Source organism: Hyaena hyaena, unplaced genomic scaffold (assembly GCF_003009895.1).
Source record: "Hyaena hyaena isolate Hyena2069 unplaced genomic scaffold, ASM300989v1 scaffold_0, whole genome shotgun sequence".
NCBI lineage: Eukaryota > Metazoa > Chordata > Mammalia > Carnivora > Hyaenidae > Hyaena > Hyaena hyaena.
The window spans coordinates 10,846,407-10,870,558 of record NW_024080632.1 but is presented as its reverse complement, the minus strand read 5'-3'; the positions used below and the strand labels follow the sequence as shown (position 1 = coordinate 10,870,558).

General features: G+C 49.8%; 2 protein-coding genes across 5 annotated transcripts in view; one reads left to right on the top strand and one right to left on the bottom strand.

Moving 5' to 3' along the window:
• Positions 1–11,922, top strand: part of WSB2 (WD repeat and SOCS box containing 2) — a 19,808-nt gene extending 7,886 nt beyond the window's left edge. For 2 of the 4 annotated variants that reach the window (XM_039249575.1, XM_039248892.1), the window contains 7 exons: positions 3,873–4,117; positions 4,288–4,419; positions 7,370–7,470; positions 8,662–8,834; positions 9,578–9,688; positions 9,837–9,944; positions 10,571–11,922. In XM_039249575.1, coding sequence (XP_039105506.1) covers positions 3,873–4,117; positions 4,288–4,419; positions 7,370–7,470; positions 8,662–8,834; positions 9,578–9,688; positions 9,837–9,944; positions 10,571–10,733 — 1,033 coding nt within the window. In that variant the 3' untranslated portion in view covers positions 10,734–11,922. Of the gene's footprint in view, positions 1–3,872; positions 4,118–4,287; positions 4,420–5,183; positions 5,306–7,369; positions 7,471–8,661; positions 8,835–9,577; positions 9,689–9,836; positions 9,945–10,570 lie in introns of those variants that run through there. The other 2 variants (XM_039251007.1, XM_039250251.1) reach the window with 2 other exon arrangements.
• On the bottom strand, positions 11,368–24,095 carry RFC5 (replication factor C subunit 5). The gene is made up of 11 exons (XM_039252128.1): positions 23,920–24,095; positions 22,073–22,137; positions 21,666–21,802; positions 20,488–20,567; positions 19,185–19,258; positions 17,768–17,927; positions 16,971–17,052; positions 16,458–16,587; positions 15,425–15,502; positions 14,370–14,424; positions 11,368–13,302 (listed from the first exon to the last, which is right to left on the bottom strand). Exons 1-11 carry the CDS (start codon positions 23,982–23,984, stop codon positions 13,206–13,208), a joined length of 1,023 nt encoding a protein of 340 aa, XP_039108059.1. The 5' UTR covers positions 23,985–24,095; the 3' UTR covers positions 11,368–13,205.
• Positions 24,096–24,152: the final 57 nt, after the last annotated feature.

Here is a 24,152-nt window from a genome sequence, read left to right as displayed (position 1 = left end):
CTACTTTTGTTCTGTGGGCTGGACGGGTCCCAGTGTCTAAATGCTGTGAGCCCAGCATTTGCCTTTTATTATTTGTGGCCGGCACTTCCTTGTCGGCCTTTATTTAGCCAGCATTTGTTGGAAATCTTTGCCCCACACTGAGCCAGGGGCTGAGAATCCTCAAAGAAATCCAGCACGGCCCCTGCCCTTGAAGGTCTCATTTGTTTTGCGTTAGGCGTTTCTTATACATCGTGCATTAGATTTCAGTGTTTCCTGAGTTCAGTCTGAAGCTCGTTGTCTTGATGACAAGCACTGCTTGCTGACATGAGCTCGCTGAGATGGTACCCTGCACACTGCTGGGTTCGAGGGGTGTCCCTTTGGCTGTTTGGGAGGATGCACCGAGGACCTCAAAACTCTTCTCCCGGCTACCAGGGATCTCGGAAATGGGGTCATCTATTTACATAAAACTAGAAATCCCTTAAAATCCAGTGATGAGAGGATGGTAAAGGAACTTAAGGCAATGTCATAGGATGTTTTTTGCTTCCATGTGAGATGTTTTTGCCTTAATCATGATTTTCAGTTCCTTCCGTGTGGTCATTTTAATGAGAATACCAAGGCAATTCTTTTTTCTTATTGAGCTCTTACTCTGGATACAGGAGACTCAACCTTATATCCAGTCTGGGGTGAATTCAGTCAGAAAAAGAATTTTTATAGAAAGCATAAAAATGGAAACTGGTTTTCCAAAAATCACTCATATCCAAATGAATACATTACCACAGGTAAATATCTCCTTCCAGTATAAACTTCAGAAAATGGAAATTGGAGTATTAATCCTTTTTGTGTGTCTGTTGTTTAAATATAACAAGAGAAATGTTACTGTTTAGTATGTCAGATGAGAAGTTACTTGTTTTAGGGGAAAAATCACACATTGTGAAGAATAGTAACTTAGGAAAATGCTTATAAGGTTTACTGGAAAAGAGTAAGCTATAGAACTATATATGTAATGTGGTCCCAAATTTGTCTTTTAAAAATGTATGGGCGCTTCGGTGGCTCAGTCGGTTAAGCATCCAACTTCTGTTCAGGTCATGATCTCGCAGTCTGTGAGTTAGACCCCTGTGTAGGGCTCTGGGCTGTCAGCTTAGAGCCTAGAGCCTGCTTCAGATTCCATTCCCTCTCTCTGTGTTCCTCCCCCACTCACACTTTGTCTCTCTCTGTCAAAAATGAATAAACCTTAAAAATTTTTTTAAATATATGTACATACACGTAAGTAAAAACTGATAGTGAAGTGTTTACTCTGGTTAGAGTGGTGTTACGATTATGGGTAACTTTTATGTTATTGTCTCACTTCCAAATTTTTACCATAGTTCTCCATTATTTTTATAATTTAAAATAATGGGTATTCTAAAAGTCCTTTAAAAGGGGAGCTCTGAGGTCTTTATAGTCTTGTTTGGATTGTTAGACATTAAAAAAACTTAATAGCACTTTGGGTATTGAGCAAATAATTGATACTATCCAGATAATTGTATTTTAATAATTTAAAAAAAGTTTTTAGAAGCTTGAATTGCAGTGAGGTTATATTCCCCCATGACTCTCCCTTGCCCTTTGCTGTCCCCTTCCCATGCACCCCCCCCCCCCATCTGTGTAACTCAAGGGAGTTGATTCAGTGGCCAACTGCAAAGTCCAAGGGATCTGTTGAGTAGTGGGCTTGGATACCCAAGACTTAAGTTCCTGTTCTGCCCCTGATTGTGTGACCCTAGGCAAGTTAACTATACCCCTAAAATGGAGGCTTTATTATCTCTTTCTAGAGAAAGTAAATTTATGATACCTAAATGAATTAATCTGCAGATATGCCTCGGGGCGCCTGGGTGGCTCAGTCAGTTAAGAGTCCAACTTGGGCTCAGGTCATGATCTCATGGTCCTGAGTTTGAGCCCCATGTCAGGCTCTGTGCTGACAGCTCAGAGCCTGCTTCGAATTCTTTATTTCCCTCTCTCTCTGCCCCTCCCTTGCTCACTCTGTCTCCTTCTCTCTCAAAAAATAAACAAACATTAAAAATAAAACTACAGATATGCCTTAAATTCCTTTGGAATAAAATAGCTACTACAGATTATTCCTTAATTCCTAAAGACAGAAATTAGGATTCTGTGAAAAACAAATGTACACCTTTGGTGGTTCCCAGGTGTCTTACAAAGCTTTCCCTGTAGCTTCTTCCCTGGGTGACAGACTCGGGTCCCTGTACCAGGGCCTGGCAGGTCTACGAAGTGCGTGGCTTGAGGAGGGTCAGTCGAAAACACATTCATTATCACATTCAGATGTGCGTCAGGACAACAGGGTTTCAAACTGCATTTGGCTACTGAGACCTGGGATCAGCAGACTGTTTTTGTTTTGTTTTGTCTTTATCTTATTTTGAGAGAGAGAGCGAGTGGGGAAGGGCAGAGAGAGAGGGAGACACAGAATCCGAAGCCGGCTCCAGACTCTGAGCTGACAGCACAGAGCCCGACGCGGGGCTCAAACCCACAGACTTAGATCATGACGTTAGCCAAAGCCGGACACTTACCTGATGGAGCCCCCCAGGCGCCCCTAAGCAGGCTGTTTCTGTGAAGGTGCAGATGGTAAATAGTTTGGGCTTTGCAGGCCATACAGTCTCAGTCGAAACTATTCAACTCTGCCGTTAACAGTGGAGAGTGGCCGTTGACAGTACGTGAACGAATGAACATGGTGGGTTTCCCATAAAACTTCATCTCTAAAAACAGATTGCTGGCCTGGGCATAGTTTGCCAGCCTCTGATTCTGCTGATAGAGTTTTAGAGCTGGAGGGGCCTGTGTTTGCCCTAATTTTGCCTCTTCCCTTCTAATTTTGCACGTGAGCTTGGTTACAGTTCTTTAATAGATTTCAACCACACACTTGGCAAAAATATGATCCGCTTACAGCTTTCGGGGAACAAGTCTAATACCTAAAGAGGCCCAGTTAACATAGACGCTGAGTGTGGGATTTTTCATGGAATGGAGTTCCAGCTTCATCATCCCCATTTCCCCTAGTCGGATACGCCCCAGAGTGTGGTCAGGGTCTCACAGAAAGGTAGGACTTAACACTTGCACTGAAAAAGCATACTGCAGACAGGAAACTTTGATTTTGGGGGCTGAACCCATCCCTCCCCCTGGGCTCCAACTACTCAGGCCTGGGAAGCGTGTGTGCTGGGGGAGTGGTGGGCGGGGCCTGTGTTTCACCGGAAGTACGGAGGGGGTCCGGCCTCAGGATCTTGGAGGTGGGTGCAGTTCTGTGGGCTCTTTCCCTCCTTGATCACCCCGCTGGTCAGTTCCTATGCTGGATGTACCGTCAGCGAGGTAAATGGAAGAGCCTCACTGATTGGTTGGAACATAAAGCGACTGAAGGTAGAAATCAACCTGTACCCAGCAAACTGTGCTGGCCAGAAAAGGGGTCGTTTTCCCGCTCCTCGGGGCTTTCTGGGCTCGAGATAAAGGGGCTCATCAGGCAGGGGAACAGCAGATGGGTGTTCGAGTTCTAAGATCTGTCCTAGTTCCACACCTACAGCGAGCTTTCTTCCTCATTGGGAAACACTGAGTATCTTTCCTTCCATGCACCAAACCCGAGAGAACTTTCTGAGGAAGCATATGGCTCCCTGGGGCTTCTGTGACCTAGTTCTCCCACAAGGCAGGTCACCCCGTTGCAGGCCCATCACAGATGGGATGAACCAAGGCTAATGAAGTCTCCGTCACATGAATTCTAAAAAGAAATGAAAAGTCCTGCCAGAATTCACGGAATTCTGGAAGGCCAATTTGTTTCTAGAACTTTAATGTCTTAGATATCCTAGAATGAAACATTGGTTGCCTTGGTGACAATTTTAGACTCATTCAGAGATCTCTGCTTCCTCCAGCATCCCTAAAGGGTTTGAAGCCAAAAGCCGGAGCAGCAAAAATGACACCAAAGGGCGGGGCAGCCCAAAGGAGAAGACTCTGGACTGTGGGCAGATCGTCTGGGGTTTGGCCTTCAGCCCGTGGCCCTCCCCACCCAGCAGGAAGCTCTGGGCACGCCACCATCCCCAGGTGCCAGATATCTCTTGCCTGATCCTCGCTACGGGACTCAATGATGGGCAGATCAAGATTTGGGAGGTGCAGACAGGTAGGTCATTTCTGGCTGGGACGAGGTCCGGGTGTGCACGTGCTCATCAGAGACCAGAGGGGCCGCCAGGGCCCCCCCCCCCCCCCCCGCTGGCTGAGGGGTGTGGCCGTGGCCGTCAGACTGGGTGCTGCCTCCCTCCCACTGACTGACTGCCTCTGCTCCCATGCCAGGGCTCTTGCTTTTGAATCTTTCCGGCCACCAAGATGTCGTGAGAGATCTAAGCTTCACACCCAGCGGCAGTTTGATTTTGGTGTCGGCATCTCGGGATAAGACTCTTCGCATCTGGGACCTGAATAAACACGGTATGGAGGTGATGGAGGGTATGGAGGTGATGGAGCCGCCGGGCAGCTCCGCAGACGCCGTATTCGCCCCTTTCTCCACGTGACCGGTGTCGCTTTTGTCTAGAATAGTGTTTCTCAGCCAGGTTTCCTACAGGGTCTTTCAAGACATTTTTTTCTAATCACACACCTTCCTTGTCCCCACGAGATACTAATGTCGAGAATATACCATTTACTTAGGCACTGAGTGCATATCTGTGCATATAAGAAAAGTAAGATTTCACCCCTATTGAAAATACATGACAGAGTATAGGCTTTTTAACCACAGCACCTTTGACGTTTTGTGCACAATAATTTTTTTTTAAAGGTTTATTTATTTTTAAGAGAAAGAGAGAGAGAGAGGGAGACACAGAATCCAAAGCAGGATCCAGGCTCCGAGCTGTCAGCACAGAGCCTGATGCGGGGCTTGAACCGACAAACTGTGAGATCATGACCTGAGCTGAAGTTGGACGCTTAACTGACTGAGCCCCCCAGGCGCCCCATGCTCAGTAATTCTCTGTTCTGGGCTGTCCTGTGTGTTCTGGGAGTTGAGCAGCACCCTGGCCCCTACGCATTAGGTACCAGGCACACCTTCTCTGGTTCTGACACCCAGAATGTCTCCAGACACAACGCCCTGTCCGTGTGAAGGGCAGAGTCTCCCCAGGTTGAGAACCACAGGATCCAGAAGAAGTCCTCCCTGCGGGATACTTCCTATCAGAAATCAAGTTTCTCTTGAAATCTTTGCCTAGAAGAAATCTCTTAGGCTCCGGAGGGTCAGCTTCTGCGGAATTGTGCTGTGAGCAGAACCGCCTACAGAGGTGGCCCAGCAAAGGATTCCATACATCTCCAGGGTTGAGCTGCAACTGGAAAGGTGACATAGGGAAGGGGAATTTATCACCAGGCCATTTCTTCCCCACGTGGGCAGGGACACAGGAGCCGGAGGGAGGTGGAGGGAGGAAATGGCCACGTGGACGGTTGGTGAAGAGGTGCCCGTCCCCGGTAACACGGAGGCACCGGTGCTCTTGCCTCAGCTGTGACGGGGCCACGAGCTACTCCTGCCCTCTTCGAAGTGAGCCTGATGACTTGTCACATAGCCAGGGAGGTGCTTGTGGTGTCCTTATTCAGGGGCCTCTGGTCACCAAGAGAACTTGAAATCACAAATGGGTCTGCTGCCTGGGAAGGCTCCTCTGTGGCAGCAGCATTTTTAATGTGTCGTGAGGCAGCTTGTTGCCACCATCCAAGGAAGGCCCTGGAAGCGACTCTAAAATCTTTTGGTGGTCAGGGGCGCCTGGGTGGTTCAGTCGGTTGTGTCCAACTTCGGCTCAGGTCATGATCTTGTGGTTCGTGGGTTCGAGCCTCACTGTGCTGAGAGCTCAGAGCCTGGAGCCTGGTTTGGAATCGGTGTCCCCTGCTCTCTCTGCCCCTTGCCTGCTCGCACTCTGTCTCTCTCAAAAATAAACAAACAATAGAAAACATTTTTTTTTTAAAGTAATAAAATCTTTCAGTGGTTGGGAAGGCAGGACTGGCTGAAGGGGACCGGGAGCGGGCGAGCGCACTGGAGCTCCCAGGAGGGGAGAGGATCAAGTAGTGTCCCAGGTCCCGGGCCTGGCCCTGCTGTCCTGCCTGAATTTGTTCAACACCCACAGCCCCACTGCGGGAGGTGCTGCTCTGCTTGGACAGCTGAGGAAACCGTGACTCACTTAAAAAAAATTATACGGACCCATATACATACACATAAACTCTTAAATGCATGACTGTATGTGTTCGTAAAAACTGTTTTTCCCCTTTCTCTTGGTCTTGGCCCGCCCGCCCCCCACCCCGGGCTCTTTCCCTGTCTCCTCCTCCATCACATCGCCTTCCCTGTAATCCCCCAGCAACCTCATCACCCGTGCCCGCATTCCCCCGTATACTTGCATATTCCTACTTGGAATTTGGGGTCATGTATGGATTTGGGAGTCATCGTTCCCTAAAAAGATACATGTTCTTTGCATTTTTTTCTGCAAAACAGTACTCCATGGAAGGTCTAAATTTTGTTTTAAATGTTTATCTTTGAGAGAAACAGAGCGTGAGCATGGGAGGGGCAGAGAGAGAGAGGGAGACACAGAATCTGAAACAGGCTCCAGGCTCTGAGCTGTCAGCAAAGCCCAATGTGGGGCTTGAACTCACGAACTGCGAGGTCAGGACCTGAGCTGAAGTCAGATGCTTAACTGACTGAGCCACCCAGGTGCCCCCTCCATGGAAATTCTAGATCCCTAATGCCATCTGAATTAATGGGGTAGATATATTTTATATACTTACCTGCTCTCTTATGCTTATCAATGGACATTTTAGTTTTTCCCCAAAACTGAGAACTGGAGAGGTTATGTGAGTGGCCCCTATGTGCTGAGGAAACAGTGGAGTCAGGGTTCAAACCCAAGTTCGCCTGGCAGCAGAGCACGCGGCCCTTATTACTGTGCACCGTTGCTCATCCAGACAACCTGGAGAGGGTGAGAGAGCAGGAGTGGGGCCCTTTGGAGAGGGGGAAGCCATTACAGAGTGTTAACAACAGAAGTGAGGATAAAACACTCTCAAATTTGGGAGGATGCTTCAAAGTACTAGAAGTGGTTGAGGGACCTGAAAAGAATGTTCTCTGCAGTCAAAGGCATCTGTCACATCTGATCTATGTACAACCTCTGTCCCACTGATTGGGTAGATTTTGGTGAAACGAGGTAGTGATTTCCTAGGGGATCAGAGTATTGTATTAATAGATTTCAGGTATTTCAATGACAAATCGTGTCATCTTGCTTCTTCTGCATGAATGAAGTGGGCCTTCGGGCCCAGCCGATAGAGAACCAGCTGGGTGTCCTGGGCAGGTGGGCCGTTCCTACGAGCTCTTCAGTCTGGCGGCTTTGCGGTTTCGGGACCTGGCTCACCGTTTGCCCCTTTTCCGTGCCAGGCAAACAGATCCAGGTGTTATCGGGCCACCTGCAGTGGGTTTACTGCTGCTCCGTGTCCCCGGACTGCAGCATGCTGTGCTCGGCAGCCGGAGAGAAGTCGGTGAGTCCCAGACATCGGGTACTGTTCCCTCTGCTGCCTTAGTTCTGCGAGACCTGGAGGTCAGAACAGGCTTCGTGTGCGAGAGGGAAAGTAGGAGCCGCGCCTCAAAATCTGTCTGCAAACCAGCCCCAATAAAAGGCATGCTTGTGGGCGTGACCTCCCCCTGCATGCCTCTCTTTTGATACCCGCTTTAACGTAAGCCAGAAGAGAGGAGAGGTCTGAAGTGGATGGCTTGCTCTCACCACTGCATGGGGGCTGTTTGCCTTCACAAAGTGGCAAAGGTGTGCTTTTTAAATTTCTTTCTCCCCCAAGAGTCTTAAGAATTTAAAAGTTGCAGCCCTTATATGGATCTAATTTCCTTTGAACCACTGAACTTGAGTCTACAGAATTGGGATTTCTATTTCAAGTCAGAATGTACAGTCACTTGTGGAACTTGGTCCTGAAATCCTGCCCATTAGTTCGGAAAGTATTAGAAACCCAAGAACAGTTTGGGAACAGTCTGTTCATTTGAAGTTTAGATCTGCATTGAGCTCTTTGCTAATGGTTAACCAAGTTAAGAGTTCACTACATGGTACAGCCCAGGCGGTTAATCATTTTGGGATTTGGGATGACGTGAAACCAAGTTTTCTTAAAGGGAAGAAAAGAAAATCCCGCTTTTTAATGACTAAAGGTTTAAAGTGATGAACTATGTCAGACGGGCGTGCAGTCACAGGGCAGATTGCCACCGTCCTGTGACCTTGTGGTGTAAAATGGCTTGGCAGGGTGCCATCGCTTTGTTGGGAGCCATGGCCTTCACCTCTGACCCCGATTTCTGGTGTTAAGTGAAAGGACAAGATGAACTGGCGTAGGTCTGCAGCAGGACACACTGTGATCTTGCCCACAGGGCTCAGAAGCAGAACTCAGGAGCCTCTACCGACAGCATTTAGGCTGTAGTCTTCCTGACGTTGCCTGAGTTTGTTCTCCCGTAAGCTCCTTGAACACATGCACTGGTTGGGCGCCTCAAGAATTCAGACCTGTTCCTTTGTTCAAACCTTTCTGGTGTGTTCTGGAAGAGCTGTATAAAAGGGGAGCGGAGAGCTTGGCCTCACCTGGCCGTGGGCCGTGAGCGGGCTTCGCCGTGTCACTCGCTCACCGTTCATGTTCCAGGCAGTTTGTGGCTGCCCCTGACCTGGCACCTGTTCTTTTCCACAGGTCTTTCTCTGGAGCATGCGGTCCTACACGTTAATCCGGAAGCTGGAGGGCCACCAAAGCAGTGTTGTCTCTTGTGACTTCTCACCCGACTCTGCCTTGCTCGTCACGGCTTCTTACGATACCAACGTGATCATGTGGGACCCCTACACGGGCGAGAGGCTGAGGTCACTCCAGTAAGGACGGAATCCCCGCTTATGACTTTCTTGGGGGGCGACCGACGAGAAAGCTGCCTTGGGTCAGGCATGTCCCCCGCAGAGTCCGCGGCATGGGAGGGGACAGTCTGGGTACAAGGCACGGTGCCTTCGGTGCTGCTTCTCAGGCACTGGCTTGCAGGGGCCCCTCATTGTCAGTTAGGTTCTCAAATCAGACCCGAGCGCTTCAGGGCTCCTCGTACAGGAGGCGGCGTGTACTCTGGATTGAGCGTTAATGAAACCTCAGTGTGACTCTTTCTTTCCATTTACTAATAACTGTAGTAGCAGATTCAGAACGGTCTTCTTACCGAACCTGGTATTTCCAAAATGAATCCTCATGTTCTCACAAACTTGGTCTTTTTCTCTTGGCCTCTGTTGTTTTCTGAAGCAAATAATAGGCAGTCCTATAATTATCACGTATCTTAGCCTAAAAAAGACTTTCAGTTTGTACTGTGGCATTAAAGTGAGGGCTGACCTACTTTGCATAAGGAAATTAGCACAGGGAGCGTGAGTAACCCTTCAGCCCCTTCCACAAGACACCTGGACCCTCAGGAAATGCGCTTCTGTCCCCCAGTCTGCTTGTCCCGAGGTTTTCCACAGGGGATACAAGATGGGTCTTGAGCCTTTCTTAGCCACGCCATTTTGGCCGCCTGCCTGGGAAAGAAGATGCAGGGTGGAGAGTGGCCCGTCACTCCAGGACCACCAGCCTGTTCCTTTCTCCTCAGCCACACCCAGCTTGACCCCCCCATGGACGACAGCGATGTCCACATTAGCTCCCTGAGATCTGTGTGCTTCTCGCCCGAAGGCCTGTACCTCGCCACGGTGGCCGATGACAGGTAACGAAGGGGAATCTCTGTGTGTGGCCTCGGAGCAAGTCCCTGCAAGTCCCTGTAGCATCGCCCTCTGGCCTGGCCCCGGGTCTGCTAATGTGCAAACGTGTCTTTTCTCTCTCTCTCTCTCTCTCTCTCTCTCTCTCTCGTCCAGACTCCTCAGGATCTGGGCCCTGGAACTCAAAACTCCCATTGCATTTGCTCCTATGACCAATGGTCTTTGCTGCACATTTTTTCCACATGGTGGAGTTATTGCCACAGGGTACGTATCTGATAGCTGAACAGATGGGCAGCAGTTTCTGCTGAGTGTACTATGCAGCTTTTTAAGGAAAGCAAGCCTCTAGAATTTTCTTGCCTGTGATGAAGCCTTTAAGGAAATCTAAGAGGACACAGAATTCTAATATTCTATGCTGCCAATACAGGTTAGCCTTTACTTTTAATATTTCATCTAAATGGAATTAAAGAGCCGTGATTCATGCCACTTAATGAGCCGGGTCCGCAAGGAAGCAGGAAGTGAGATGATGCAGAATTTATACGGGAAACCGTTTAGGGCAGAGACCACCATACGGGGAACATCCAGAATTCAGAAGGTGGCCCTCTTCCCTGTGGCACGTTTGAACTCACAGTGTGATTCAGAAGGGCTCTGCTCACAGATAGCACTTTGGTATCAGAGGCGTCCTTCGTTCTTAGAGTCGTGTCCGCAGCCTTAGTCATTCGGCATCGCAGCCCTGACGTCGATGCCAGCCATCAGGGTTGCATTTAAGGGTCGCGGTTCACTCTCTGGGTGTCTGCTGCCCGTGCGCCAGAGTGGAAACATGCACACCTGTCACAGCGAAAGCAGGTATATGTAAGGTCGGCCTTACAGCGTCTGTCTCTGTTTTGTTTCAGGACAAGGGATGGCCACGTCCAGTTCTGGACAGCTCCTAGGGTCCTGTCCTCACTGAAGCACTTATGCCGGAAAGCCCTTCGAAGTTTCCTAACCACCTACCAAGTGCTAGCACTGCCGATCCCCAAGAAAATGAAAGAGTTCCTCACTTACAGGACTTTTTAAGTCACGCTCCATAGTCTCATAACTTGTTTTCTTTGTAGCAGGATAAACCTCCGTGGCAGAGGAGGAGCTGGGCCAAAGGGCCCAACATCAGGTCTTGGCTTGGAAGGGAATTTGTCTTCGGGGTGTGAACAGAGTGTAGCAAAACCAGATACCGGTGGACTAGTCACCAGTGTTTTTCTCCATGACACGGGGAGGTCCGTCACAGAGGGGGACTCCAGTTCCGCGACGGCTGAGCCTTCCCTTAAACCCTCAGTCCCCTTACAGACAGCAGCACCCAACACTTTTCAAAGTCATGTTTTTGAGTCAAAGCGCAGTTACTCATGTTGATTCGGTAGGAAGAGTAACCAGGCCTCAGGAGCCTCTCTGTAGGGGTGGGGTTGGGTCCCTCGACTGGCAGGTGTGGCTTCTGCCCCATACTTCTGCGTTGTCATGTTTCACATACAGCGGTGACATTGTCCGAAGTTCTCTCCTGCTGTGTCAGAGTGGCTTTGATGTTGGCAAGCACTGTCCTTCCTCAGGCCCCCCTCTGACCGGCAGGACAAAGTTTCCATGGAGCCGTGTCCCCTGAGGTATTGACTAAATTGCAGGTGACTCAGAGGCCGTGCTCCTGACTGATACACTATACAAGGCGCTCTTTTTTTTTTTTTTATAACCAGTGGTGTGCATGTGCAGGCGATGACAGATGTGTACGTCCGGTTCCACACGGATGTCCCCCTAAACTGCATGACTGTTCAGGTGGCCACCGCGTTGGCAGGTGTTTGCCATTTGTAGCCTATTTATTTGTATTTTCTCAGCAGATGTTAAGGTACAGCTGTGTCTCCCTCCACGGTATCTAAAAACCATAGTTGTTAAGTCCAACGGTTGACGTCTCTTCTTGAGTGTGGGAAGTGGTGTGGTGGCCCCTTGGGCTGGGTCTCACGTACGCGGTCTGCCTTTGCTGCTTCACCTCATCGGACCGATCAGCCGTGTCCCCTCCGCCCCGGCACAGACGTAGCTCCTTGAAAGTACTGTTCTCCTTCAGCGGCGTGTAGTTCTCTGATCAGGACACCTCATCCCAATGAAACCTGCCTTTGGAAAATTTAATATATTGTAAATTATTTTAAAAGAAACACACCACCTTATCCTTTGGCTTTCTTACTAGGTGCTTTGTGGAGGCCAGTGTAATGTTATAAAACTTGTTGCAAAAGTACGAAGTCCCCTCTGCCACCTTTGTTGAAGAAAAACATTTCTTTTCAAGATAAGAGGCTTTCATTGAAGGGAAAGTTAAAAAGCTTTTGGCTCACTGGTTCATTTTTTCCACTAAGAAAAAAATATCACTTCTCAAACCAAGTGAGTACAGCAGGAGAGCGGGGAATGGCTGGGGTGAATTTTTAATTTTGTGGTTATCTTGACATATCACAGTGTAGTCGGAGAGGCTCTGGGTGGCTTCTCCGAGACCCCATTGGCCATTAGCTTCGAACTTCGCTTGGTGTCCTTGGGGAGTGGGTTGAACATGAATGATGGAAATAACCAGCTTCTCCCTTTTGAATAGTATAAGAACCTGACACCTTTAAAAAGAATTGCCTCCAAGGAAAGCTTTTTCTGTGATACCAGAGATGGGGGAGGCTCTTTCACACAGATGCCAGCCGAACGGGTCTGCGTCTTTATAACCGGTGAAGGAAAGAGTCCCTTGCAACACAGCCCGTACACAAGCTGCTTTATTTTTATTGAGAACACTATCAGACGCCGCCTGTTTGCTCTAGAATCAACTGCCACCCTGTGCATTCGGGTCTGAGCTCACCTGCCCTCTTTGCATGAACAAGGGAGCACTAGGGAGCCTGGCCCCCACGGACACAAAGTGACTCCACACTGTCCCCACCGTGGTTAGGAGCCTGCTTTTAGAGGAGAAATAAAGACATTTTTCAAGTAAGAGAACCCGAGGCCAGTAAAAGAGTACAATCGTTTGGGCCAGAGATCAATTAACATTTCTTTTTTTCTTCATTAACACCTTTTTAAAGTCGATACAGAGATGGTGCTACAGATTAGATTTATACACTTGATCTTGGAGATGTTTGGTTTAGCCTGAGTAATAGAAGACACTGGTACCACATGAGATTTGGAAGCCTTTTGTTCTGTACCAAAATGGGGTAGGCCAATTTCCTGTCATCTAAGCAACTGAATGCTAACAGCCTTAAGCCTGAGGAAAAAAAAAAAAAAAAACCTTTTTCTTTTCGCTCTGGTTTTTCCTGTAAAACACCAATGGGCAGAGCAGTCAGAGCTGCGTGTTACAAGTGTCCTATGTATACCTGCTAGACACACACACACACACGCGACTGTTTAAACCTTTGCCCGCCCGTGTCTGGAACAGTTTTCCAAAACTTGGGGTGACCATGGATGCACGCCCCCGGCCCGCACAGCAGTTTATCCCGTGACTGAGCCCCCCGTTCTCTAGTCACTGTGGGGCCCGTGAATGGCGGCGACAGGCCTCAGCATTTAGGTCTCCGTGACGATCAGGTCCCTGGTGACCTGGAAAGCGGCAATGAGGGAACTCAGCTGAATCTTCTCATTGGTGCCAACGGAAAGTCTGTACCTAAAAGACATCAAACACAAGGTAAGAATAGAGACTATCACGGACAGCTACCTTTTGACCAGAGAACAGTAGAGATCAGAGACAGAATGTTTGCTGAAGGAGGAAAGGAGGTACTAAAACTTTATCATGGGCAGTCATCCTGGATGTGTCCCCTAACATTTTCTTCTCTGCCCTGAAGATAGATACTCATTGATAACTCCATCCACACTGGTGGTGAAGAATTAAATGAAAAAAATGTGTTCGTTATCAACAGCAGCGTTCTGAACTTAACTTTGTTCTAGCTGTACAGAATTTACATGGCTGAGGATCACTTCTTCGCTCGCAGAAGGAATCGAGAGAAATTATCACTCAGATTTTCCTTCCTCTTGACTCACTAGGAAGTACGGTTGACTGTGGTTCTGTGCTCTGGTTGGTAAAGCAGGACACTGGCAAGCCCATCTTGCCACCTTCCAGGTGCCCAGCCGGCGAAGGCAAAATCACGGCATTGGCAGCGCGGGGCCGAGAAGGGGCCTATAGTGTGCACGTGGAAAGCCAGTGACGGCAAATGAGAGCCAGCCCCGTGCTGGCGTCTGGTTTGAACCCAATGCTTCTGTCTCCTTAAATGATAGCTGCCGGCTTCACTGGGGCCTAATCACTGTGTTTATGGAGCCGGGCAAAGTGGAAAATTGAGTTTATGTTTACTTTTCCCCCCAATATGCTTTGCTATGCCGAAATGCTTTAATAACAGCTGGATAGCTGCTCGTCCCCCAAGTGACCTCGATGTCGGAACTGAAAGCAGGCCTTCCAAATGACAGCATTTCTGGAACCGGTGTGGGCCAGGCCTCCGAGGCCTAAGGAGAAGCCTTTACCTCAGATATGTAACTGAGCTGGAACTGTCCTGGTGTTTATTTGTATGTTCTTTAGATGAGCAAGTCGTACCCTTCCCCCAGTTTCTTTCCGTGATTCCCACCAAAGGCTAGATTGTGCCATATATGAGTGACGTACACAAGCTCCAACCCCACAGGTAGGGGAAGAAGAACCGCTACAAGGTAATAAAGGGGAAAGAACCAAAATTGGGAAATACTCACTCAATGTCTGCCATTTTGGTCAGTAAATGTACTCGAACTGAAGATGGAAAATCAACTGGGGGAAAAACAAAATAACTGAGTGAGGTCTGCTGCAAAAAAAAAATAAAACGTCACCCACCAATTAGGAATTTAAACATCAGGCGACACTAAACTTGTCTCGAGGCCTCAGATCCACAGGGACCGCACCTCTGAGGAAGTGAACACTGTAGAGGTTTTCAGTTTTTTACCCGTTTTGTGAGCAGGTTCCAAAGTGGTCGCAAGGACACAGGAGAGCAGCAGCACTGCTTTAGCAAGGGGGCAGCTCAACAGCGGGACCGGAAAGCCCTGTTCTCACTTGCTGTCCCCGTGTCACAAACAAACGTAGTCAACTGAATTCTAAACCTCCGCTCATACTCCCTTCCCACAAAGCGCAGGGCAGGGCTTGAGCGGCCCGCATTCCCAGGCAGCCCGGCGAGGCCTGCAGAGGCTGGGAGAATGTTCGCGGACCCGAGGTCTGTCTGCAGCTGGCTGCGGAGGAAGGCGGGGTTTCCCCGAAAAGGCTGTGCAACAGGTCACCTGGAGAGCCTGCAAAAATCCTTCAGCCCAGTGCCCCCCAAAAGGCCCAGGGAACTGGTCTGGGGGGACCCCTACACGCCGCCAAGGAGAACCAGCTCTCCGTACAGAAGGTCAGACCAAGTGTGGGACTTGAGGTGGTTCACTTAAGACTGCTTTGGTTTACACCGGAGGTAGATCTTCCTTCTCTTCTCCTTTTGGGGGGAAACACCCTTCGAAATGTGAATTACAGCGTACTGTTCACCGCTGTAAAATACAAACCCTTGGAGGAAAGAAAGTTGGCTCTCAGGAGTTTCTTTCCCCAGCAGTTTTAGAGGTTAAGAGAATAGTTCTGGAACAAAATTGTAAACAGCAACAAGACAAAACTAAGACGGGGCAGGTTCATACTCCATTCCTGTTTCTTTGCTTCCAAAGTGAAGCTTCCTGTTCCTTCCCGACCACCCATAAGCCCCCTGCACGCCTCCCCCTCCAACCAGCTTCAGCGAGGGAAGAGAGGGAGTTACCTCTGTGCACAAACAAGTGTATCTCTGTCAGGATATCATGTAACGCCAGCCCCTTCAGCGTTTTCAACTCTGTAATATCTAGAGAGGGGTGGTTAAGGCAAAGGGCGCAAGTTCCAGAAGAAACCCGCTGCATGCAATTTTGAATCCAAACTCTGGTGAGTGACTTTGGAAGTAGGGCTTTTCACCCTGACGCAGCTGCTGCTTTCAGTTTGAAGCTGCAGCTGTTGGACTCCAATTCTTATCTTTATTTATTTTATTTTTGGGGGGGGGTAAGGGCAGAGGGAGACGGAGAGAGAATCCCAAACAGGCTACTTGCTCAGCTCAGAGCCTGCACAGGGCTGGATCCCATGACCCTGGCATTGTGACCTGAACTTAAAAATCAAGAATCAGACACTCAACTGACTGAGCCATGTAGGCGCCACTCCCCGCTTCTAAAAAAATCTTTTTATGTTTTTATCTTCAACAAGAGCTGCTTCCTTCTGACTAGTGGAGAACAGAGCCAAATGCATCTCCCAGCAGGCTACCCCTTGCTTTTTTTTTTTTTCCTTAATGTTTTATTTATTTCTGAGAGAGAGAGGGAGACACAGAATCTGAAACAGGCTCCAGGCTCCGAGCTGTCAGCACAGAGCCCGACGCGGGGCTCAAACCCATGAACCATGAGATCATGATCTAAGCCGAGGTCGGACGCTTAGCCGACTGAGCCACCCAGGCGCCCCTACCCCTAGCTTTTAATTTTACTGAAAAATGAGAATAGCAATGGCCACTTGAAAATGATCACATCTGCCACCCCAAAACCTAAATGCTTCTCTCATCCGTGAGGACAGTGGCTTCAAGCCAAGCCCTTCAGAAAGAACTTTAGGGCATTAAAGACAAGGATCCACGCCCCCCAGATACCTCTTGTTCCCACAGAAAGCTGACCAGGTGCACACACAGCCAGCAGTGTTTTGCCAGTACTGGCTGCAGCCTGGGCTCCCGGGCCAAGTTCAGGCCCGAGGTACCTAACGTGCCATCAGTAGGCCGTGAGAAAGGATACTCCTGTAGGCGGTCGTGAAGTCCTGATTCAACATCCAGTCCAGAATGTTGGCGATGTCTGACTTGAGCGGGTGCCCAGTGCAGGTGTAGACGGTCTCCTCTGTCACCTTCCCAAAGGCCATATTGGTGCTCTGTGCAGAGAGGGAGAATCACAGTGGCCGTCCCCGTGGCCACCACACTGTAGGTGGGTCAGGAGGAAAACGCGGAGGCAGCGATAGAAGTGGGCAGTAATGTCGTGTGGGTGCGGGACAGCCCGAGCCCGGGCCCGCGCGGTGCGCCCTGGAAAGGCCTCCCAAGGGGATGGCCGCTGCGGTGTCCCAGCTGCAGAGCCCTCCCTAGCCTTCCCCGGACTCCGGCACAGAACACACAGGCCGCGGGAGACCTTTGGTTCGTTGTGAGACAGAGATCTTTCCAGTTCTGGGTTTCTGAACTTCTAGGCTGGCTGTGCCACTGCCTGTCTTGACAAACTATTCCAAAGCAGTGCCTCGAGAATTGCCAGGAGGGAGGGTGGTACCTGCAGGATGTTCAGAGCCCTTCGCATGTCTCCGCTGGAAAGCGTCACAACGGCTTTCAGCCCGTCCTCGCTTAGGTCCACCCTGAAAGGGGAGAGGGAGGGGGACCTCAGAGGCCCGGAGAGCGCGGGCACTCGCCCAGGGAACGAGATGGCCTGGAATGACTGAGGCTTTGAAGGGACGAAAGCAAGGGGAGGACGGAGTGAGTAGAACTCTCCTGATCTACAGGATCCAGAAGTCACTCTGCTTTTAAGGGATGTGGCTTCGCAGCAGCAGTCACGGCCCACTCGAGAGAGGCCCGAGGACCAGGCCTGGCCGTGTTGAGCGATGGGCTTTGGGTTCTGTTCTCTGAAAAGAGAGGGCACCGGGGGAGGCCTGAGAGCGCAGAGCCAGGGCGCCCCCTTTCAACAGGCAGCAGCTTGGGGTGGCTCCTTGCTCGGCAAGTGACACGGAAGACGGAGTCTTAGTACCTTCCCTTCCGGTCAGAAAAGGCCGGGGCATCTTAGCAGAAGGGACTGGGCAGCACGCAGTCCCCGGTGACAAAAGGAGAGAAGGAGGGAATGGGGACAGCTGCCAGCGGGGGCAGGAGGGGAGCGGGAGAAGAACGAGCGCCTTTTACCAGGAATGTCCCGGAGACGCCAGAGGAGATGGGGGCAGCCGGCAGACCCCGGTGCTCCCTCTGCGCCAGGCACCCCGCTTCGTCGACGACACGCATTATCACCTGTAAATGTCAACCCGCCGGCCACCCCGGAACCCGGCCGACGCTGCTCGGTCCCTGACCGCTTCCCGATGTACTTACTTCTCTTCTTGTGCGACGTGTTCCAGGTGGGGGACCATGAGTTCTGGGGTCAGGGGACCGAATCGGAACCTGGTGCAGCGGGACTGCAAGGCGGGGATGATCTTCGACAGATAGTTACAGATGAGGCAGAACCTGGTATTTTCTGTAAATTTCTCAATCACTGGCAAGGGAAAAGAAAACCGTCTCGCGTCTGTTCGGATTCTTCAAAAGACCTGGAAACCCTGAACTCTTCCGTGGTCACGTGAAGGGTACGGGACACAGGAGGTGAAGACCGTGAGCAGGAGGGGACGCTGCTGTGACGAGAGGCAGTGGCTGCGGTGGTCAGGCCTGGGAGCCCGGCCACTCTCTTCCCCAAAGCTGATGAACACGTCATCGCGACAGGATTCTAGAAAATGCTTCCTTTTTTGATGGCTTGCCATGATTTGGCGCTCTTGCCATCCCATTCCAGTAGCTATGAGATCTAGTACGCCTGTCATCTCGCATAAGATTCTATGGCGGGGTGGTGATGACCTGACAGAGGCGGACAGGGTCCCTCTGTGTGGACTGCCCAGTGCACCTTGTCTCGAAGCCTCAGAGCACTCAAGAGAGCGATAGCTCAAATTCAGAGAGGCTTATGAAACACCAGTCTCGCTCTGTAGTTTCCCAGTGTTCTCCCCCGGGGACCTGCCCACACTGACAGTCACTCTGCAAAGCAGAGGCTGAAGCAGGGCTGCCAAAGCTTTTACGATCAGAAGATAACTCCGACCGTCTCCTCCTCGTCTCACACATGGGCCGCAGTCCACCCCTTCTGCCCCAGAACTCCGAAAGAGCGTTCTTTTCTCCTAGTCGGTCACCTCGGAATCTTAATGTCGGAGGTCACCAACGTCCCTTCAGAGAAGTTAACTGTACCAGGCCCCTTGAGACAGACAGCTCGCGCGATACTCCCCTCCCCGCCAAGTCATTCCCTTGGCAAACAGAGACGTCACATCAGCTTTCTGGGTGCGACGGCATTTCCAGTACTATTTTCTGGGCCACTGTGTATCTTAGGGTACCGAGAGCAGAAAGGTCTACCCAGCAATTTAGGAATAAGAGACTTTCCATGTCCGCCCCCTCCCCCCCACCCTGCCTCCATCTAAGAATACAAATTCCCAAGCCCAAAATGAACCCAGTGGAAAAGGAGAATGAAACAGCTGTGTCTGGTCAGACTTAAAAGTCCCGACAGGGCTTCTACCTTTAAGCTGCTGCAAGGGGACACCCCCAGTGCAGGGAGATTTTGTCTAGACCATCAGGTGGGATATAGGACAGAAAGGTAAACAGATTGCTCTGGGCCAGAAGATGAACAAACATTGTCAACGAACTGCGTCATTAGCTCATGTCCAAAGTTCCTTATTCTTCTAATGCACTCATGGGCCAGCACGCTGTACCTGACCGCCCTTACCTCTCCTCAAGGCGTTCTGGGCATCTTGGGTCATGGCATCAGCTTCATCCAAGATCACTAGTTTGAAGCCTTTCCTAGGAAAACAAACGGTGCCATCTGAAGATTTCTTTATTATTATTTTATTTTAGAGAGAGACTGTGTGTGTACGCGCGACTGGGGGAGGGGGCAGAGGGAGGGAGAGAGAATCCCAAGCAGGCTCCACACTCAGCACAGAGCCTGACTTGGGGCTCGAGCCCACGACCCTGGGATCATGACCTGAGCAGAAATCAAGAATTGGACACTCAACCGACAGGGCCACCCAGGCGCCTCTGAAGATTTCTTTAATCTCCCTTCTACCTCCAGGCTCAAACCTACATGTTCACATCTGTGCCATCAGGCTGGGCCTCGGAAAGTCCATTTCTCCTTGACCTCTGAGCGAAGCAAACAAGTGTGCTCCCACAGAGGACATGCCCATCCCTCTTCCAGCTCTTAAAGGGAACGGAGGTCTGACTTCCGTATTTCTGTTATGCTCTTGCCTCTGGCACCCTGTTGCTTTTTCCCACCACCTCCACTCCTGCCTTCATCTTTTCCTTTTTATCCATCCTCATCTCAATTCATTTTTGTTTAAATTCAAACTAGCTCAGGGGCGCCTGGATGGCTCAGACGGTTAAGCATCCGACTTTGGCTCAGGTCATGATCTCATGGTTTCTGAGTTCGAGCCCCGCACTAGGCTCTGGGTTGACAGCCCAGAGCCTGGAGCCTGCTTTGGATTCTCTGTATCCTTCTCTCTCTGACCCTCCCCTGCTTGTCCTCTCTCTCTCAAAAATAAATAAATAAAAATTAATTACTAAAATGAAGTTAGGCTTCCCCAAGGAACTTGCTAATATAGCAAGTTCTGAGATATTTTATTTTTTCCATTTAAAAAAAAGATATATATATATATTTTTAATGTGTTCTATTTTATTTTGAGAGACAGAGCGAGTGGGGGAGGGGCAGAGAGAGGGAGACACAGAATCTGAAGCAGGCTCCCGGCTCTGAGCTGTCAGCACAGAGCTTGATGCGGAGCTCGAACCCACAGACTGTGAGATCGTGACCTGAGCCAAAGTCGGACGCTCAACCGAGAGAGCCACCCAGGCACCCCCATATTTTATTTTCATATTTGCATTCTATCTTACCACCATACTTTATCTCTTTTTCATGGCTACTTATGACAAAGTCATTGTTTACCTTTACAGACTGGCAAAGGAGAGGATTTAAAAAATTAAGCTCTGTCATCTCACTGACCAAAACCTCTAGAGAGAGGAATTATACAAATAATTCTTACTTAAATATTGTCCTTGTGCTAGCGAAGCTCAGGATTGGTCCCCGAACGATGTCTATTCCTCGGTCGTCGGAAGCATTCAGCTGAATGTGGAAGGGAGAAGCCAGAATAAATCAGACACATGTTGGTGTGCCATCTGTGAATTAATGTATCTTTTCTTCAATCCATCGCGGTAAGCTAGGTCTCTAGATCTAACAGCTAAAAAGCCAAGATCACAATTGTATTTAAAACTCACAACTCACTAGATCAGCACGTTACATTCTGAAAGGCCAACAACTTGTGTTTCCTCCCCCTTTCCAGCACAATCACTGACATACTCTGGAGGAATAACTAACTGGCCCGGCCACAGTGAGCAGCATCTCTGGCGTGAGCAGAATCCTGCTCAATTTTAGCTGCCGCAGCCCAGAGCAACTCAGAAGTTATTAAGTCTTGAATCCACAGAACTAAGAGCACTGGCGGCAGCCAGCTTCTAAGATCTCCAACAACAACAAAAAAAATTAAACATTTTGTTTTGCAATAGACAATATTTAGAATTCTGTGATCTAAGTCTATCAGTCAAATCTCAGCAGCAAACAGATGGCGGACTCAAAACTCAGTGATCTGAAGACCAGTCCGTGAAGAGAGATTTTAAAGGGTGTCGGTGGGGTGTGGGGAAACCACAAGGGCTATGCAATCCCTCTGGGGCTACCGGGCCCCTGACCAGCCCTCAGAGGTGAGGGGGGCAGTGGTCCTGCGGGTGGGGTGCTGTCAGCCTGTGGTGGCCCCCAGGGCAGAAGCAGGCCCCGTTCAGCTTCCTCCAACTCCAGCCAGGGCCCCTACGGGCCAAACCTACCCAGGAGCCCAAGGACCGCGCAGCCTGCAGTCAACACAGCTTGGCCTTCTGGGGCAAGAACAGGGTGGACCAACGTGAAGAAGGAACCTGGACAGCAAGCTACTGAGCCACCAGTCCCTGAGTGCCCACTGAGCGTTTGAGTAGAAGTTGGTAACAGCAGAGAAAAATATCTAGCCCTACAACTGCCCCCTAGCTCATGCCAATCCAGACCGAAACATCAATTCCAGGAAAAAGTGACTCGAAATATTTTATGTCCAGCAAAGCAACTTACTTGTAAAGCAAAACAAATCTAAGAGAACTAAAAGTAAGAGACTCAAGTCCTTTCTAGAGTAAGAATAATCCTATTTACCTCCAAGACCATGGAGCCAAATTCCTTATCTTTGTATAGCTGTTTAGCACAGGCTAGGATGGTGGAGGTCTTTCCCGTCCCTGGAGGCCCATAGAGAAGCAGGTGCGGCAGTCGGTCTTCGCTAATAAATTTCTGAACTGAGGATCGGGAGGAAAGAGAGACCCCCATCAGTTCCCAGGAGTTGCCTCATTTGCTGTGGGCCCTTGAGTTGGGCTGAACGCACTTCAACTCTACGTTCTACTCAGAGGCAGATGCAGGAATGAAAAATCTGAAGGACTCAGCTTTTACAGCAACATTCCATAAAGCTCAATCAGATCCTTCGAGGTTATTGCTCAGCAGAGACAATACCAAGAAATTTATATAGGTCCTGCAACCAGACTAACAGCAAATGACACAAGGGTGCTTACTGGTGCTCAAAATGTCCTGATGAGAAATCAGATCATTCAGCGTCTGTGGCCGGTATTTTTCAACCCTGAAATACAATTTAGCCTGGATTAGAACATATACAAACGCGGGGCGTCTGGGTGGCTCAGTCGGTTAAGTGTCCAGCTTCGGCTCAGGTCATGATCTCGCGGCTCGTGGGTTCGAGCCCCGCGTCGGGCTCTGTGCTGACAGTCAGCTCAGAGCCTGGAGCCTGTTTCGGATTCTGCGTCTCCCTCTCTCTCTGACCCTCCTCTGCTCACGCTTTCTCTCTCTCTCTCTCTCTCTTTCTCTCTCTCTCAGAAATAAATAAAACATTTAAAAATTTTTTTAAAAAAAGAACATATACAAATGCAAGGATGTGCTATTACATGCAAAAGAATCTTTTTGTATCCTAACAAAAAGACGAAGAGAAGCAAAATCCTTTATGTTTGAATACAGACCACTGGTTCTCAACCAGGGACAGTACTGTCCTCCAGGAAACATTCGGTGATGTCTGGAGACATTTTTAATGGTCACAACTGGGTGGAGGGTGCTATAGGCTTCCGGCAGACAGACCCCAGGGATGTCACTAAACATTCTACGATGCACAGGATAGTCACCATGCCCGCACCCACCAAGTATATATCTCCAAAGGCCAGTAGTGCTGAGGCTGATAAACCCTGCTCTACCTTCATGTCTCCAGCTGTCTGCTTATAGATAATCTCAACCTGGATGGGCACCTATTATTTCAAAGTAAATTAAAAACTGAATTCGTGCCCAAATACACATGAAAAGATGAATGGTGGTCTATCTGTACAAGGGAATACTGTTCAGCCATAAAAACGACTGACGCACTGACACTTGCGACACGGATGGACCCTGAAAACATGATGCTGAGTGAAAGCAGCCAGTCACAAAAGGCCACGTACTGATTCTATTTATATGAATGTCCACAATAAGCAAATTCAGGGAGAGAAAGCAGATCAGTGGTGGCCAGGGGGGCGAGGGGAGGGGGTAGTAATGGGGAGTCACTGCCAAAGGGTATGGAGTTTCCATTTGGGGTGATGAGAAGTTTTGGAACTTGACAGTGATAGATGGGAGCATGACATTCTCAATGTACTTAATGTCACTGAATTACGCACTTTAAAATGTTTACAATCGTAAACTGTTTTTTCCACAACAGAAACAAATTGAACTTATTAGACAGGACCCACTTGGAGCTTTCTGAAATCAAGCCAGATCCTATCAGTTTCTAAACCATCATTCACAGATGCAGCTGTGGAAGTAAGGTTTGGAGTGCAAGCTCTGAACTCACCTGGGTTCAAATCCAAACCAATTTTCAAGCTCCGGACCTTAGGTAAGTCATTTAACCGTTTGGTACTACAACCCGAGTAATAACAGCACCTACCTCCTAGCGTCCTTGTCTTTATCAAACATCTAACGGGGTCCCTGGTGATCTAAACAGAAGACTTTCCAATACCACTTAACTAGGGAGCTTTATTGTTATCATTACTATTTCAGTTTAGAATGTGAGCAATATCGGCATTGAAGATTCCGCAAGAATAGAGGGCACTGTGGCACGGAGGCCGATGCAAAGTCAGAAGGGACTGAACCCCTGTGCTGACATCCGGGTCGTAAAAGGGTTGGGGGCCGTGGGATCAGGGCCGCGGGAAGACAGGACAAAGTGCTCAAATAACGGAAGGGGCTGGGGAGTTGCGGATGCCAAAGAGAACTTCTGGGGCTCCGTCTGGCTGCAGGTCGGGGGCGGTGGGGCGAAGTCGGGCTGCGGCCGCGCCACTTGCCCACCCCGGCCACCGACCCCCTTCCCCGCGGCGGCCGGGCCTCCTCCTACCAGGGCAGGTTTCTGATCTTGGCCGCCGCGGGCTGCTGCTGCTCCTGCCTCGCTGAGGTCTCCATGGCGGGGTGAAGAAGATGTCCGTGTCCGCTGGCGTCGTCGCGTCCCCCGGGGGTCTGCACAGCCACCAGCCACAAGCGGACCCCAGGATCCCGGGGTCCGGCACTTAGAGTTCGCGCGCAAAGGCAACTCTCGCGAGATTTGGCCGCCAGCTTCCGACTTCCTCTTTG